General features: G+C 42.5%; 2 protein-coding genes across 2 annotated transcripts; both read right to left on the reverse strand.

The window, feature by feature from the left end:
• Positions 1-225: 225 nt before the first annotated feature.
• LOC120057871 (integral membrane protein GPR155-like) lies at positions 226-10,023 on the reverse strand. The gene is made up of 14 exons (XM_039006342.1): positions 9,286-10,023; positions 8,690-9,089; positions 7,741-7,912; positions 7,491-7,646; positions 6,649-6,732; positions 6,326-6,446; positions 6,067-6,151; positions 5,874-5,964; positions 5,566-5,788; positions 4,069-4,199; positions 2,953-3,048; positions 2,788-2,852; positions 2,554-2,691; positions 226-1,005 (listed from the first exon to the last, which is right to left on the reverse strand). Exons 1-14 carry the CDS (start codon positions 9,710-9,712, stop codon positions 810-812), a joined length of 2,385 nt encoding a protein of 794 aa, XP_038862270.1. The 5' UTR covers positions 9,713-10,023; the 3' UTR covers positions 226-809.
• A 1,558-nt stretch (positions 10,024-11,581) lies between these two features.
• LOC120057785 (acetylcholine receptor subunit alpha-like) lies at positions 11,582-16,136 on the reverse strand. The gene is made up of 8 exons (XM_039006250.1): positions 15,954-16,136; positions 15,804-15,848; positions 15,345-15,454; positions 14,765-14,960; positions 14,310-14,547; positions 12,602-12,825; positions 11,806-12,045; positions 11,582-11,713 (listed from the first exon to the last, which is right to left on the reverse strand). Exons 1-8 carry the CDS (start codon positions 16,134-16,136, stop codon positions 11,582-11,584), a joined length of 1,368 nt encoding a protein of 455 aa, XP_038862178.1.
• Positions 16,137-17,963: the final 1,827 nt, after the last annotated feature.

Raw genomic sequence — 17,963 nt, forward strand, 5'->3', positions numbered from 1 at the left:
TATATTAAAAATAGATCTAGCTGCCATATGTATTTTAAGTTATAAATTATGGCCAAATTAAGGGTATTTATAATACACAGCAGCATGCATTTACATGTTTTATTTAACTAGACAAGTCAGTTAAGAACAAATTCTTATTTACAATGACGGCCCACTTGTAAAGCCCCCCCGGCCAAACTCCCCCCTAACCCGGACGACGCTGGGCCAATTGTGCGCCGCCCTATGGGACTCCCGATCACGGCCGGTTATGATAGAGCCCGGGATCGAACCCGGGTCTGTAGTGACACCTCTAGCACTGTAATGCAGTGCATTAGAACTCTGCGCCACTCGAGAGGCCCATTACAGACTTACATTTTCAATACCTGACAAATACCATTCTTGTGATCCAAACTAAATAAATAAAAATCTGAGCCTTACGGTATACGAGTGTCATCAAGGGGATACAAGCTGGTCTGTATAACATGAGACGATAACGCAAGCTATTTGACATCCATGATTTGGGCCGATCATTATTACCTCTGCCTCTTTGACAACTGTTAAATCTCGTTATGCATACAGTACCATACAAAACCCACAAAAAATAGGCAGTTTAAAAGAAAACTAACAAGTGCTCAATGCTTGTTATGATGCATATTTCCATGTGCAAAACAAAACAATATATATATTTTTTTAATCAGCAGACTCTTCAAGTCAACCAATACTGCTAGTGCTATGTAGGTAGCGACCTGGATTCAGGTCTGGTAGATAGCTGATCTCTTTTTCATCCTGTGCCTCTGGAAAACAGAGACTGGGCCTAACCAGGGCCCACCTTATGCTGTGAAGCAGTAGTGCAGGTTGTCATCTTTGAAGCCATACTCCTGGGTGATGTGCTGGAGCACCCCACCCTGCTGCAGCCGGATCCCGTAGAGCAGCGCCTCTCCTCGGTCCTGTGACAGACCCACCTGCAACAGCCACTCTACCAGCTCACTGCCAAGAAAAGTGTTCGCCACTGTCCTCTCCCCACACCTGTGTGTCAGAGGAAGGATTCACCAACGGGCCAGTTAGGCACTCCCCACAGCTGACAGGTCCAAGAGGAATGAGAGAGAGAGAGAGAGGGAGCAGATAGAGTGCCTTCAGAAAGTATTCACACACCCTTTCACATTTTGTTGTATTAAAATGGGATTCAAATTGATTTTGTCATTTTCTGTCAAGATCGACACAAAATACTAAAATGTCAAAGTGGAATTTGTAAAACAATTAATGCAAAATAAAACACTATCTTGATTAGATAAGTATTAAGGATTTTGCCTGTGCTTAGTGCCATTCAGTTTATTTTTTATCCTGAAAGAAATCCAGAGTCCTAAATGATTACAAGCAAATCCATAACATGATGCAGCCACCACTATGCTTGAAAATATGGAGAGTGGTACTAAGTACGGTAATCTGTTGTATTGTATTTGTCCAAGACATAACACTTTGTATTCAGGACAAAAAGTTAATTGCTTTGCCACACTTTTTGCAGTATTACTTTAGTGCCTTGTTGCAAACAGGATGCATGTTTTTGAATATTTTTTATTCTGTACAGGCTTCCTTCTTTTCACTTTGTCATTTAGGTTAGTATTGTGGAGTAACTACAATGTTGTTGATCCATCCTCAGTTCTCCTGTCAAAGCCATTAAACTAACTGTTTTAAAGTCAACATTGGCCTCATGGTGAAATTGCTGAGCGGTTTTCTTCCTCTCCGGCAACTGAGTTAGGAAGGACACCTGAATCTTTGTAGTTCACCATCCTCAAAGGGATATTCAATGTCTGCTTCTTTTTTCTTTCTTTTTTACCCATTTACCAATAGGTGCCCTTCTTTGCAGGGCATTGGAAAACCTTCCTGGTCTTTGTGGTTGAACCTGTGTTTGAAATTCACTGCTCGACAGGGACCTTAATAATTGTATGTGTGGGGTACAGCGATGAGGTAGTAATTTAAAAATCATGTTAAACACTATTATTGCACACAGAGTGAGTCCATGCAACTTATGTAACTTGTTAAGCAGATGTTCACTCCTGAACTTATTTAGGCTTTCCATAAAAGGGTTTGAATACTTATTGACTCAAGACATTATCTTTTTTAATTAATAAATGTAATACTAAAATTTCACCTTGACATTATGGGGTCTTGGGGTGTAGACCAGTGACAAAAAAACCAAATCTCAATATAATCCATTTTACATTCAGGCTGTAACAAAACAAAATGTGGAAAAAGGGATGTGAAATGTGAATACTTTCTATAGGAACTGTAGCTAGGATGGCACACCGAAACAAACGCAAGAGAGAAGTGCTCAACACAACCCATGCAAAAAAAATATTCATATTAGGGATGATCAATGGGTATAATGCAGTTGTTACACAAACTGTGTCAGACTGTCAAATCGTAAGCAAAGTTGTGAATTACTGCATAATATGGGAGGTTTCATATATACTGTGAGCCGTTTTAGGAAATGCACAGTGGGTGCACAGTAAAAGCAGGGGGTCTATTGAATCCCTGAACAGAGCAGCCCTGTAAGGTGACTAATTGACCCCTCACCTCTTATTCTGGACAATGTCCCGGACACACTGCTCTTTGTGGTATCTGATGAACTGAGTGCAGGTCATCATGATGTCATCAGATACAACCAGTTGAGGCTGCTCCTCTGGCTTCCTTCTATGCCACAGACAGGATATCCTGGGCACAGGTCCAAAAAAAGTATTCTCAAGGCTTCTTATTCAATACACAGCTCACTACTCGATCATATGAAATGCATGTCAGTGAGCCTCTTACTTCTTTTTAAATGGCAGTATTATCAAATGTTTGTCCAGCCCAAAAAGCCCGAACGAGATGAAGCCCTGAGAACAGCAAAACACAGATATGTAAACACCACCACCATTGAGTAAATACAGTGGCTCCAAATCCCAATGTGTCTATGGAGACCTATATGTACGGTACCTGTCCATAGTTGACCACAGCACAGAAGAACTGCAGCTCTAAGTAAAGTCTCCCAGGAACTCGACTAAAGAGCCACCACAGGCAGCTGGACAGGTTCTAAAACAGGGGAGAGAGATTGAAACAGGGATTGTCACACTCGCCCAAAACTGAAGGACAGGACAGCCGTAAAACAACTCAACATACAGGTTCTGTCGCACAAGGCCATTTCCATGTAAAAGGACCCATGAGCACCAACATGTGAAGTTCATAGGAGCACAACAAATTTGGTGTCAAATGAGGATGTTTTTGAGAAATGAAGGCATATACATTTTCCAACCATTCATCCTAAATAAAGGTTAAAAAAAGTTAAAAATTAAAGGTCCGGCAAAGCAAAAACCTGATCAAAAATGAATTTATATGATTGCTCTTAAGTACAGAAATTGTTTGGTCAGTGGGAAATTAATATCAAACTAGTCAATGACAACTGTGTGGAGATTGGAGTTCGTGACAGCAACTATGTGAGCTTATTACAGTATTACAGACACTGTCCTTGGATTTCCTATGATCTTCTAGAAGAACCCCATAGCTTCTGATGACTCTTGTGTAGCTTGATTGTTATAGAGTAAAATACATGCGTGTTTGAGAGCCTCAGCTTTTCATAGATAGCTTTTAATAAATTTGTATCTGAAACCATTCGGACTCTACAAACATTTTTGTAATAAAAAAATCACAGATTAATGGATGAATCCAAATTGTACAACCAAGAAGTCTGTAGTTCTAACACCCAATGTTTAAAAGGGGTTAGAAGTCCAAATCGTGTTGGCATGGCAGTGGGACTCATTGGGTTAATGTCACCTGTCCCGGCTCTTACTGACACACATCCACGAGGCCCCTCGCTTTCCATTTACTGTAACCAGCGTCCTCACCCACTGAGCACAGACGGACACCGGATGTCCATGGACGTCAAAAAGTAGTTGACATTTTGTCAGTCCAAATCTGAACCAATCAAAGACCTCTCTGTTTCACAAAATTGAACAGCACATTACAGTAAAGAAGATTAGAGGTCAGTAAAGTACAGTACAATAGGGTTTAGTAACAGTCTCAGCGTCATTCTGTAATAGTGAGTCAGTCACTCACAGCTAGTAGGCTGACGGTCAGTAGCAGGCATAAGAGCACATGGCGGGCCACCTGTCTGTCTGCCACCTGCCTCTGCTGTTCCTCCTGGGCCAGTAGACAGCCTGGCGACTCACAGCCAGTCTCACACTGACCTGAGGGAGACCACAGAGCAGACACACTGTTAGTGACCCACAGGGTGATGACTGATAACAAAAGTATGTGGACACCTGTATGTGGTATGTGGTTACTGGCCCGACGCTCTAACCACTAGGCTACCTGCCGCCCCACAGGCCACCACATTGCTGCGGGGACTTGCTTCCATTCAGCCACAAGAGCATTAGTGAGGTCAGGCACTGCTGTTGGGCGATTAGGCCTGGCTCGCAGTCGTTGTTCCAATTCATCCCAAAAGTGTTCGATGGTGTTGAGGTCAGGGCCCTGTGCAGGCCAGTCAAGTTCTTCCACACCGATTACGACAAATCAATTATGTATGGACCTCGCTTTGTGCACAGGGGCATGCTGAAACAGGAAAGGGCCATCCTCAAACTGTTGCCACAAAGTTGGAAGCACAGAATCGTGTATGCTGTAGCTGGAACTAAGGGGCCTTGCCCAAACCATGAAAAACACCCCCAGACCATTATTCCTCCACCAAACTTTCAAGCTGGCACTATGGTAGTGTTCTCCTTGTATCCGCAAACCCAGATTCGTCTGTCGGACTGCCACATGGTGAAGCATGATTAATCACTCCAGAGAAAGTATTTCCACTGATCCAGAGTCCAATGGTGGCGAGCTTTACACCACTCAAGCCGACACTTGGCATTGCGCATGGTGATCATAGACTTGTGTGCGGCAGCTTGGCCACGGAAACCCATTTCATGAAGCTCCCGACAAACAGTTCTTGTGCTGACGTTACTTCCAGAGGCATTATGGAACTTGGTAGTGAGGGTTGCAACCGAGGGCAGACGATTTTTACGCGCCGAGCGCTTCAGCTGTCCCGTTCTGTGAGCTTGTCTGGCCTACCACTTCGCCTCTGAGCTGTTGTTGCTCCTAGACGTTTCCACTTCATAATAACAGCACTTACAGTTGACCAGGGCCGCTCTAGCAGGGCAGAAATTTGACTAACAGACTTTTTGGAAAGGTGTCATCCTATAACGATACCACTTTGAAAGTCACCGAGCTCTTCAGTAAGGCCATTCTACTGCCAATGTTTGTCTATGCAGATCGCATGGCGGTGTGCTCGATTTTATACACCTGTCAGCAACGGGTGTGGATGAAATAGCCAAATCCTCTAATTTGAAGGGGTGTCCACATACTTTTGTATTTACAGTGCATTCGGAAAGTATTCAGACCACTTCCCTTTTCCACATTTTTGTTACGTTACAGCCTTATACTAAAATTGATTAACTAAAAATGTTCCTCATCAATCTACACACAATACCCCATAAGAAAAAATGTAATCCGCATCATACACTTGATTAACTAGTATTATATACACATGACATAAATCCAGCTAACATATACCTATGTTGATGCTTCCAGTTCCGGCTGACTCAAACATGTCACGGATATCTGGGATAGTTTGGGTATCTGGGCCAGTCTGGGGCCTCAGATCCTCAGTAGTGCCTAGCATAGAGTCTCTCTCCAGGACATGGTACTTTGAGTCCCACGTGCCTCGACGGAGGCCCACCAAAGAGCAACCGCCCAGCACTATGCTGAAGGCAAGCACAACTGAGGTGCAGATGATCTGCAGAAAACACAAAGACAGAAGGTCAGGATGATGAGGTCAAGTTCTATGAGAGACGCCGTCTTCTTTCCTCAGTCTGTCTCACCTGGGGTCTTCCATAAAAGAAAGCCGAATCGATGGTGTCAGGCATCCTCTCCCCAGTTACGAGGAGCACTGCTGCCACAAGGGCTGGGACTCTGTTGACATAAGATACGAACTGTGTTTGAGCAGCAGATTCAACAAAAAAGGTCCCTTGGTTTCCAATAATTCAATTATTCAGTGGAAAGCTCATGACTCACCCCCAGCCTGCAATCACCAGGAAGCCTGGCGCAACCTTCAGCTCACCACCTCTCTTCATCAACACAAGGGAAAGTGCTATCAGACCTAAAACAAAGCAACATGGACTCTATGGTGAGAGAATCATTGCTAGACACCACACCATTCACATTTTAAAAATCACAGTATGTTAACATACTTTATACATACAACACAAAAGCATACTATAAGAGAAAATGGTGGTATTATAAATGCTGATGGTTGTGTGTGTGACAGACATACCTGGCCATACATAAGTACTGTACAGTGAGCCGTACAACAGTGTGAATGTCAACACGTGTCCAATGAAGCGGTCTTGTCTCACGACAAAGTTCCACATGATCATGCTAACACAAGCTAGAATCTGGACGCACGGAGAGGCAAAACGTCAATAGACAGCAGCAAGCGATCCTAAAACGACATTTAGACAGTGATATTGCTAATTTGGCTTTGTACTATGGACAATATGATATGTACAACATTATTCAATGGACATACTGATACAATATGCATATGGGATGGATGTTTTGTGAAAACTAACAGATATTCAAAAAGGCAAGCCTTGCCTGTGCCAAGAACAGGTTGACAGTGAACATGTGAGGTAGTCTCTTAAATTTCTTACTCAGGAACATGACAGTAACTGTCCAAGCCTGTAACAAAGAGATAAGAGATCTCAACATTAGATATGCTTGTCTACACATACCATACAGAAAAGGATAGCATACTTATGTAAACTGCAATGGCAATTTCATCATATCCGGTCCCAATAAACACCACATGCATTCTAGAGCAGTAACATTCAGTGAAACTACATCACAGGTTATAAGAAAGGTCATATGACCAGTCTAGACTGTCAAAAAATGGGCATCCTAGAGAGAACAAGAGAAAATAAACCATCCTAAATGAAAAGCTGCTCTCTGTGTTTTACTCGCGTTGTGTTGCCTTGAAGTTAAACTGAGGCAACATTATAGGAGGAAGTAAGCCTCAAGTATCATATCATTGGCACCAGACAGAGACATCCTGCTTATGACTTTGAACTGCCTGGTTGCAAGTCATATCTCCACCCCTACTGTTCATAGACTTCCTGCTCTAAGCTTTTCAATATCATTGTTTCCATTTTCAATACTGAATCAACGTAGCCTAGTCTAGACAGTATCATCTAACAGTATCACCTGATACCCCCCCTCAACTACTGTCCCCAAAACTGCCCCCAAATAACACAATATGAATGGGATAATGTGAATAGAAGCTTTAGTACAATAAACACCTGCTTGTAGGTTATAATTTCCTGACGTCCGACCACCCTGCCTGAAATAAAATAAATAACCAGCACAAAGCCAGTTGAAAAGTAAAGATTACAGTTAATAATAGTTCTTTGATAATGATGGGAGGCAGGGGGAAAACTCACCAGTGCAACTAAGCTGATGATGCTGACATTAAAGCTGACATTCTGCAGAGAATCCATCAATGGCTTAGGGTCCATCCATGGTATTGTCAGCAACCAAGCAGAAACATACATAATGGGAGCTGAGAGAAATGTGCTTACTACCATCCCTGAGGTAACCTGTTAGAAAACAATACACAAAAAAAATGTGACACTGTCCATGTCTTCATATGACATACACTTCTATCCATATAGGAGAGAGTAGATGACTTACAACTTGTAGCTCCATGTTATAGTGAGCAGCATAGATGGCCACACTGGGGGCACTAGGGAAGACACCATAGAGGAAGGCATAGTTGGAGAGGCTGGAGTGTTCGAGATTAGAGCTGGTGTTGTCAGCGTCCAGCAGCTCCACCGTCTCTCGACAGATCAACGGCATCACCAACCTCCGGAAGATCAAACACGTAAAGTTTCATTGTAATGTTGCGGTTGCGAAATGTTACAAGATAAATGCCTGATTCATTCACAAGGAATCATCAGGTAAGAAGGAAGAGACTATATTTTCAAGGGTCTGGCTCGTAGCCTGGTCCCAGATCTATTTGTGCTTTAGCCTACTCCATTGTCATGGACTTGAGGCTTACTTCCTCCTATAATGTTGCCTCAGTTTAACGTCTTCAAGGCATCACGATGCTAGTAAAACACAGAGAGCAGCTTTTCATTTAGGACTGTTTATTTTCTCTTGTTCTCTTTAGGCTGCCCATTTTGAGACAGTCTAGACATCCCTCAGCCGTTTACCAAAACAGTGGTGGGGTTTCCGCTTTGTTACCGTTTGAAATGCAGATTCCCCCTTCAAGATTGCATGAGAATAAATAAAGGTTTCAAGGTCAAAAATACTGAAACGTGGATGTATTCAAGAATGTTTGTATTACACAAAACAAAAATGGTAGTCATGTGCCAAGGTTGCCTGGTGTGCAGCAGACCAATACGAGTCCACAGTTAGCTCGGAGTCAATAACAGTACACAGAACACCTAACACTTAATTACAAGGAGATGTGGTCTCATGTCCTGACACTATGTCTACAGTGTGTTTTTATGTGCAGTATGAATGTGTATGAAGTGTAGGTCATTATTAATATTAAATAATAGAAGCCTACATGTATAATAATCTAACTTAACATTCTTAAACTCAAAACAATCCATCATAAATCCCCGTAAACACTCACAGTTTTGCTGTGATGAGCAGGATAAGGGCTACAACCGTGGACCTGGTGAGCTTCCCCAACTGGCCCACCATGGAGAGGCCCAAGTAGAACAGAGCTGCTCCTCCAAAAGAGTTGGCCAGGCCATCCACAAACTGCTCCATGAAAGCAGGGATCTTCTGATCCAGGATGAAGTGGAAGATAATGCCAATAACAACCATGAAGACCATGGGGTTCTTCAGAACCTGCAGGATGACCACACCCACTATCTGGAGTTTGCGCTGCTGCCGGTCTCTCTGATCCCTCCACTTCTGGATCTCACAGAAGGCAAACCCAATGGGGTTGAGAAGCATGAGGGACACTGGTGCTACCAGGTAAATGTACTGTAGATACTCTGGGTGTGTGTTCTTGTACAAGGCCTCAACTGTGAAGAAAGGTACAGTTCAGGAAGTTCCCTTTTAGGGAGGAGAGCAGAGTGAATCAAACTTTTTGTCACAAACCAACAAGATTTTAAAGAATGACATAAAGACATATTTCCTTTGTTCTGAGATTCTGCCAGGAGGTTATCAATTTTAAAAGGACTGAAACTGAAAGGATGGAAAGACTAATACAACACTCACCAATCGGGTATCCCAAAGCAAAGTCATTGCTTTGAGTAGCAAAGATGGAGAATAGGCCAGCTTTGCTGAAGCGAGTGTCAGGACTGGCAACCAGTAGTGTAATCACACACACAATGAAAAACACAGACACCTTGGCGATGAGAATACTCCACAAAAATGGCCAGATGACATTCCCAAAGTCCAAGAGTACCATGTTCTTAAAGAGCAATGCTGGGAGGGCAAACTTGGACACAAAGTTCCCCAATCCTTTGGCCTGTGTGGATGTGATGATGTTTGCTCGACCAGCAATATAGCCACACAAGATGATCCCAAAACACTCCAAGAGTGCTGGGAAGAGCTTGTCAATGGACATGGTGGGAGGGGTGTCAGAGGGATCCAAGTCCCCATTTGAAAGGTTGAGGTTGTTACTGATGGCAGGGACCTCCATTGTGGCGCTGGTGGTTTAAATCCTCAGATATCAGCTCTCATGCCTGGCCACGCTGATGGGGTTGCTGGTGTCACTACCAGTTACTGAAAATCTATACTTGGAGAACAGTCAAACTACAATTTCAATTTGGCGTCTCTAAAACTGCATCGTTGGAAAAGGGCTCGTAACTTAGTAAGCACTGTTGTATTCGGCACATGTGACAAACAACATTTGATTAGATTTCGATTTGAACCATTTATACATGGTAGTTACATAGGTAAACCTTTCAGCCCAATGAATGTCCCAACAGACTCACGAAGTTGAGTCCTGAAGCGAAGTTATAACCACCATTTACAGTTTTTTTTTTTGCTGTAACGTCAATATTAGGCACACTCGTAAACAGTCTATTACAGTAGCTACTTTGTAGCGATATATCCTTCTCACAATGTAAAATGTTAGATACAACGTATCAATTACAAAAAAATAATAATCGATCAACTGTTCTATAATACACGTTAGTGAAAATATTGATAAACATGCATGCACCCAGCAATCTGAGCTAATTAATGTATGGTTAAAAAAAATGGCTAGCATTGCTATTAGCTTGATGAAAAATAGAGCGCCATTCTTTAAAAAGACAACTAACGTAGCTAGCTACCAGTACCTACAGACAATCAAGGCATGGAGTTCGAGAGGGTTGGCTAACTAAATTACCTAGCTAGCTAGCCAATTCACCTAACTCTAGCCAGTTAGTACGTGCGATATTTATAAATAGGTGACAACATGACACGCTAGTTTGCCAAATGCCAATATACGGGGTGCTATTTAGACTAGTCGACAAGTGACTGTAAAAAAAGACAAGACAACTTACCGGTATCTCTCTATGTCACAACACCCCGCAATTTCCTTCTTGTTCTGACAGCAAACTACTTCACCAATCACATTAGACTACATGGGGGGCCGGGGGGAAACAATTTAGCCGAATTTTGCACATGGGCCTATCACGTGGTCAAAATTCAGTCTTTTGTAGTATTCAGACCTCAACGTTCCACAATGTTTCACATGCAGCAGTACTGTTGAGATACTATTTCATTTTTGATAGCATTGATTGTTCTTTCACTTGTCAATAAGGATTTTCTTTTTTCCAAAATATGCACAAAATTCAACTTAGTAAACAGATATAGAAAATTGACTACCAGGGTCAAGTATAAACTTTATTTAAATACTGAATTATAGATTAATGAAAACATATAACAAAATACATTGAGGAACTAGAACTTGATTACAATAAACTTGATTAGAATGTGGATCAACTGCTCTATAATTAATACACATTAGTGAAAATATGGATAAACATGCATGCACCCAGCAATCTGAGCTAATTGTATGTTTCAGGTAAGACCCAGATGCAGACAAAGTCGAAGTAACAACAGTTTATTAATAGAACAGGGGCAGTCAAAAGGCAGGTCAAGGGCAGGCAGAGGTCAGTAATCCAGATAGGTGGGGCAAAGATACAGGACGGCAGGCAGGGTCAGGGTCAGGGCAGGCAGAATGGTCAACACCGGGAAAACTAGGAAACAGGAACAATCGAGAGACAGGAGCAGAGGGAAAACCGCTGGTAAGCTTGACAAAACAAAACAAACTGGCAACAGACAAACAGAGAACACAGGTATAAGACAATCACAAAGACAGGTGAAACAGATCAGGGTGTGACAAATTGCAAACCACCCAATAATAATTAATGTTTATACTGTTAACATGAGGGTCAAAAACAGCAGCAAGCAAGTCTTCACACAGCAATATTTGACTTTTAGAGTCACTTGGGCCCAGAGTTTTTCCTGGTCAGGTCAATAAAAACGTCTGGCACTATACATGACACACCGCAGACCTCTAGGGTGTCATGCTCAGCTCAATGAGACGGCCTGCGAACACCCCCAGTGTGCCAATGATACACACTGCCATGAACACACACAGCAGAATGTGATCCAGCACCATGGCTACAAACTTCCACTCTTCAGCAGCCTGGGAAAAGAGGAGAACAATTAGAAACACGTAAACGGATATCTTTAAGGAGAAATCTGTGGGAAGGATGGAAATTAATTCCAGAGTCTTACACTGTTGGACTCCTCATCAGATTTCATGGTCTCAGCGATGTACTTCACCCCCTCAATAGCACTGCGTACGTCTGGGTTCTTGGTGATGGGGGACTGGTAGGTGACTGCAGTAGGGGTGGGCTTGCCTGAGATGTCTGAGATGTCAAAGTCAGCACCATAGATGTTTTTATCCTGTCTCTCCTTTGCAGGACGTTTCATTGTTGAGAAAAACATGAGGTTGGGAATGGTGTCAATGAAAATCTGTGAAGAAAAAATAAGAACAGAAGTTATACTGAGACAGGTAAAATACCTACAATGTGCCAAATTCAGACACTTATCTGGCTCCTCAATTTAACAATATCATGGTCAAATCAGAAAATACAGTCAACTATACAGTTATACAGTAAACAACTTCAGTCATCTATATTCTGTCACTAGATGGCAGTACTGGGGAGGGCACTTTTTTTTGTTGGTACTATTATGAAGACTTGATACCACAGTGTGTCTGCCATGTTGTTTCATGACCAATTTGTGAATACTGTATGCTTAAAAATAGATACATTTCTAAACTCTCACACACTCATAAGATTCACAAATCGGATGCACAAGTCATCCTTTGGCTGTGTCATGCCATTTACACATTGCAAATGAACCCAAATGTTATTGTTAGCAAAGCACCATGCTATTCAAACTTATTATTTACATTTTAGTCATTTAGCAGACGCTCTTATCCATTTAACTTAAGACACTCTAAGACCGTTCATATGTTTTTTAGATTTCAAAAACGAATTGTTAGAAATGTACCAGCTGTTCCCACCTTGCGAACCCATGGGGACATGGTGTGAGTGCTGGGGGAACGGTGGTGGGTGTTGATGACGATGACAGTGATGATGATGGAGGCAATGACGAAAACCATGGTGAAGAGCATGTACTTCCCGATGAGCGGCACAGCACTGGATGTGGAGGGGATGAGCTCAACGATGACCAGCAGGAACACAGTCAGAGACAGCAGGACAGAGATACTCAGAGTCATCTTCTCACCTGAGGACACACATGTTCACAACACTCAGGTCTGCAAAAGCAGACGCATACAGAAGCATTCATCTATGAAGAAAGGCACAATTGGAGTTTGCGATGAATGCAAACTATGTTCCGTTGTGACATAAGGTTATCATTTTCACAATTACAATTGTCACATACTAAATCAGTCATTCATACAGCACGCAGACAGCTTTGAACAGTTCAGTGGAGAATCCAGGCTCATAACAGAGACTGAACATATGCTCATAGGGAGACAACTGAGCTTCATAACATCTAACTGTTGTTGAACACTGTGAGAGCAGTTAATAACGAGGTAACAATGGGTAAAGCAAATACTACAGTCACAGCATTGCTCCAGTGCAACTCAACTGTGACACCCTTTACAATTTAATTGAAAAAAAAAAATCAATAAATAGTCATTTGGTCTCAGGATTCGGGGAGCTAATCCCTCCTCTGGTTGGTCGCCTTCTCTCAGATTAATTACAAGAGGGTGTGAAGTGAGTGAAGTGATCATTATGATAATTGATCTTCTGCATCGCTGCACACTGCAGCTTCAGAGAGAGACTGATAGCAAGAGACTGTCAGTGGCATCACACCCTTTAGGGCACTAACTCATTCTGACCACAGGGAGGAGTAGCCTCTGTCACAACTCTTATAGGCTTGGTCCAATTGAGCTCCTCCAACCTCTCTTTCAGTCCTCCACTAGATGGGTAGGAATTCTGCTTATAAAAAAGAACTGTGAGTTGGAGCCTGAACAATATTGCCTATACCATAGCTGCAAGCAGGAGTAAAGCAATTAGTTGTTTAATTTGTCCCATCCCATGTAGCCTTCCTTACACATAGGCTTACACACAAACAACCTCAGGTAAGCAAACAGAAACACAGGCACACAGACAATAGAATTTCTAGTATGTGTTATTTTTTAGTTGAGCACCTTCACAACCAGAAGCCAATTTCCTGCTATTCTTCACACGTCTGCTGGGGTGTGTGTCCAAAACTTATTCACAGAGATTCTACTGTGGAATGTGAACTATGTGTTGTTTTTGCTGTTCAGTCAAATCAGTAAACCAAGAGGATTTCCATTTTGCATCTCAGCCCCTCCACTGCATCATACTGTAGCAGCAGCCCTATCCGAGTTAGGCAGCCGGAGATGTATTATACATTAAAGGAAAGGCCTGCTCACGGACATGGCAGCACACAGGGTCTCTGGGTAATGAGGCAGGCCTCAACACTGGGAACAGGGCCAGATGCTAGCTGAGACACATCACTGTTACAGCTAATGTAGCTACTAGGAACTTCTGACGCCCAGAGACAGTTAGGAGGACAAGGGTGTAGTTGTACCAGCTGATACAGGTACTTCACAACCACTACATAAATTATCAATGTCGCAGCTATGATGACAACATGTATTTCAGCTCATCTTCAGCCACTTGAAATATAAAAGAGATTTAGAACTGAAATGATTGAAGTGATGCAATACCAACCAGAGTCAGTGGGCAGATAGAAGACGAGGCCAGTGAGGAATGAGAAGAGCATGCAGGGGATGATGACGTTGACGATGAAGTAGAGGGGCAGCCGCAGCATCAGGAAGTGGTAGGTGATGTCCAGGTAGGGCGTGTCTGGGCAGCAGGCATAGTACACCCAGTGTTTCCAGCTGCGGTAGTCCTTCATCACCCACTCTCCACTCTCCATGAAGTTACTCAGGTCAGGACGGTCGCTGTCCTGGTGGAGACAGGTAATAAAAATGTAATAAGGAAGCAACTGACCAGAGACGGCACAACCTTATTGGAAGGTTTTAGGACGTGGGGTGTTTTGTATTGGGACTTAGAACAATATGTAAAATCAGCACTGGGCTGTATGTGTATACACAGCTGTATCACAGGAGATACACAGGGGATCAATTAGAGAAATATGACAAAATAGTGATTATGATTATTACGGGATTGACGACAACCAAGTTGCCATCATAGGTCCAGGTACCCAGCTTCATGCTGCAGTTCTGCAGGTCGAAGGGGAAGTGCAATACGATGATCTCACAGTAGCTCCTGAAGATGGCAGGGGGGTTCCACGTGATCATGCCAGTGTGCTCCAGCAGCACTTTGGTCTCGTGAACGATGGCAAAGTCACCATCAGCACTGTGGGCACACACAAACACGGGCATCAGCACGGGAGATAATGTTAACACAGAGTGACGTCACTGCCTAGGGCTTGGCATGGCCCTGCCATCACAGCATCCACACAGGCCAACCAACCAGAGCTGAGACTGGTACAGGTTGCTGTGGCATAGGAGCTGGTTGTCAGGGAGAAACAGCAGTGTGTCAGACGCAGCATATGGTGTGGGGGGAACCTGTGATATAGAAGCCAGATTTAGCCCGATGCTATGTGAGCTCTTACCCACTATGCACAGGGAAAGATGGGAAACATCATAACATCCAGTCTGTCTGTCTGGTGACATTTTATCACAGTGGAAGAATGGTAAAAAAGAAAGACATTTGATGCAAATATGGCCCGAATCTTACTTGTTATAGAGAACGAGGTCAGGACGCCAAATGTCAGTGGAAGGCACTCTTATCTTTTTGATTCCACCATAATCCTCAGGATTCCATTGCAAGTTCACGTCCTTCCATTGCTGGAAAATGACAGTGCAAGGTACAAAGAGCATACAAAGAAAATTTCAGATAGACTATTTGAAGTTCCTGAAATTAAGTCTGATTCAGATGAAATTGACAAAGAGTGATCATTTCAACATGGAATTTTTCCAGATAATGTTTTGTTACAATTTCTTTAAAATTGATATAAATCAACGGTTTATAGGGATTGTTTACTGTTTCTTATGAAATAATTCTGGAATTCCTTCTATTAATTACCCATACTTACAACTTCCTTATCATTACTCTCTTACAAAATAGCCAGAAAGAAAAATACTTTAATCTCATATTTATATTGCTGTGTTGATACAGGAAATGGCAGAAACAAACCTGTTTCAGTCGAACGTTGCTGTTAACAATCTGGTTGACCTCATCCTGCAGAGAAATTTTATTGATTTTAGTTTCTACATAGTGTTTGACAGTGATGTGAATTGCATGATAAATATTGATTGATATGGGATGGTATGATATCTTTCTTACCACACTGATGAGTTGAATGAGCTGCAGGCCAACTGTAACCACCACTGGGTCCTTGAAGTGAGCGACAGGACGCACCACCTTGTTGTAGCCAGTGAACAGGGTTTTCACCAGACGGGTCTCATCCTCAGAGCCCCAGGCAGAACCTACAAGGAACACAGAGACAGCTTGGCGTACGGCTCGCATGGTACAGTTTGGGGTTTACAGCCTCAGAAGACTGATAGGCAGTGGTTAATGTAAGTGCAAATAGTATATTTATTATTAAAGGGCTTCCCTCCTTCCTTCCCTCATTCCTTCCTTCCTTAATTACTTTGAATCATACACTGTTATAGACCAGTGGTATACTATCATCGTGGGATGCTGGAGGTGATAGAGATGAGAGCTCTGTCAATACAGATAGTGTTTCAGACATGACATCCGCTATTTCCGCTACATATTTGACCCATGCCGGAGCGGTATCCCATTTCATTTTCCTGCCTGCCCTTGAAATTAAACCTATTTTGCGCAAGAACATACCCCGAGAGCTTGAAAGACGTTTTGAGATATTCAAAACGGTAAATCTATGAAAATTGGCTACAAATATACAGTGTATTTCACAAAACAATCGACTTGTGGAGCCAAACACAGATAGATAGAGCACACATGCCCCTGTCAATCAACAGAGTCTAATGCGGGATGCCTTTTAAACTATTCCAGCATATCCAACAGTCACTATCGTAGCTAAGATATACCTCAAGTAAGATTTGAAATCTTATAGTTAACTAAAGGATAAAGCATTACCAAGAATCAATGAGAAATTATCTGATGTAGATATCCCATGAATGAACTAGATTTGTGAGATATTCAAATATTGGTTTAGGATAGATTACCACCTAAAATATCCTGGCAAAGGTATGTTATAGTCGACAGAAGAACAGTCAGTCAGCCAACAGGCATGGTTAGAATATGCCTTACCTGCCAGAATGATAAGAAGATGAGAAACAAAAAGCAGGCGATTCATTTTTGTGTTATTTTCCCATCAAATCTGGGGTATCCAATGTCCTGAGTCTTCGAATAGAGGGTAAGCAGCTAGTAAAGTGACAACATTGATTTCTGTCTACTTTAAAACGTGGTCTAATTAATGGCAACGCTGACTTGCTGCTTCATGTTCTGTAATGGGGAACAGTATTGTTGTTCGCTGACACCACATGTTATGAGCCACCACCAATAGCTGTCATTTGAGAGGGTCACATTCTTTGTCATCCTTCACATGTTATAAGCTCTACATGGCTGGCTAATCTGGCACTGAAATATCTCACAGTGCAATACTTCCCATATTATTAGACAGTAATAGCATATGGCTGCTTTCCTAAATCATGCCATTTGTTGTGATATATTGACAATCAGGCTATCAGGATATTTGATACGGGTCCCACTGGTTAACTTGTGTTACATTATAATGTCCTTTCCAGAATAATTATTTGGGAATCCTATACGATTAGTTTGAGAAAAACACAATGATTTTACATGTCAAATACAGTAATCAAACTGTCACCAAAATTGTCCTGTTTGATCTCTAATAAAGAGGTTTTGTCTCCCTCTGAGGCTAATGTTGGACCAACATATCCACAACATCGACCCCATCTAGCTACTGCAATGAGTTTCCAGATGGCCAAGCATCACACCCCAACACCCCACCTCCGCTGTACACCTGCCCCTCCCCACCAAGGCAATGATGGGACCAGGCAAATCCATTTCCCTACAGCCTCCACCTGTTCAATCAGCCAGTCACTCAACCAGCCGCATCATTCATCTTATTTAGTGGCAAATTGCAATTTTGTCAATGTCTGAATCAAGAGAGATCTGTCTCTCTCGCCCCTCCACCCTCCCCATACCAATCATAGACCACCTGAATCCTACAACCTCTAAGTACCTCCTGCCTGGACCCAACCCATGTGACCCTGGAGAAACCCATTGAATCTGCTCATTCAACCTCACCGTGATCAGGCAGTGGGACTGTGTCATCCTATCATT

Source organism: Salvelinus namaycush, chromosome 13 (genome assembly GCF_016432855.1).
Source record: "Salvelinus namaycush isolate Seneca chromosome 13, SaNama_1.0, whole genome shotgun sequence".
Lineage (NCBI taxonomy): Eukaryota > Metazoa > Chordata > Actinopteri > Salmoniformes > Salmonidae > Salvelinus > Salvelinus namaycush.

Coding starts and splice junctions, on each gene's coding strand:
- LOC120057871 (XM_039006342.1), bottom strand. CDS start 9,712: ATGGAGGTCCCTGCCATCAGTAACAACCTCAACCTTTCAAATGGGGAC. Junction 9,090..9,285: donor TGCTTTGGGATACCCGATTG/GTGAGTGTTGTA, acceptor CTTTCTTCACAG/TTGAGGCCTTGTACAAGAAC. Junction 6,447..6,648: donor TCAACCTGTTCTTGGCACAG/GCAAGGCTTGCC, acceptor CCGTGCGTCCAG/ATTCTAGCTTGTGTTAGCAT.
- LOC120057785 (XM_039006250.1), bottom strand. CDS start 16,136: ATGCGAGCCGTACGCCAAGCTGTCTCTGTGTTCCTTGTAGGTTCTGCC. Junction 14,961..15,344: donor GACCTCGTTCTCTATAACAA/GTAAGATTCGGG, acceptor GTGTGCCCACAG/TGCTGATGGTGACTTTGCCA. Junction 11,714..11,805: donor CTGATGAGGAGTCCAACAGT/GTAAGACTCTGG, acceptor CTCTTTTCCCAG/GCTGCTGAAGAGTGGAAGTT.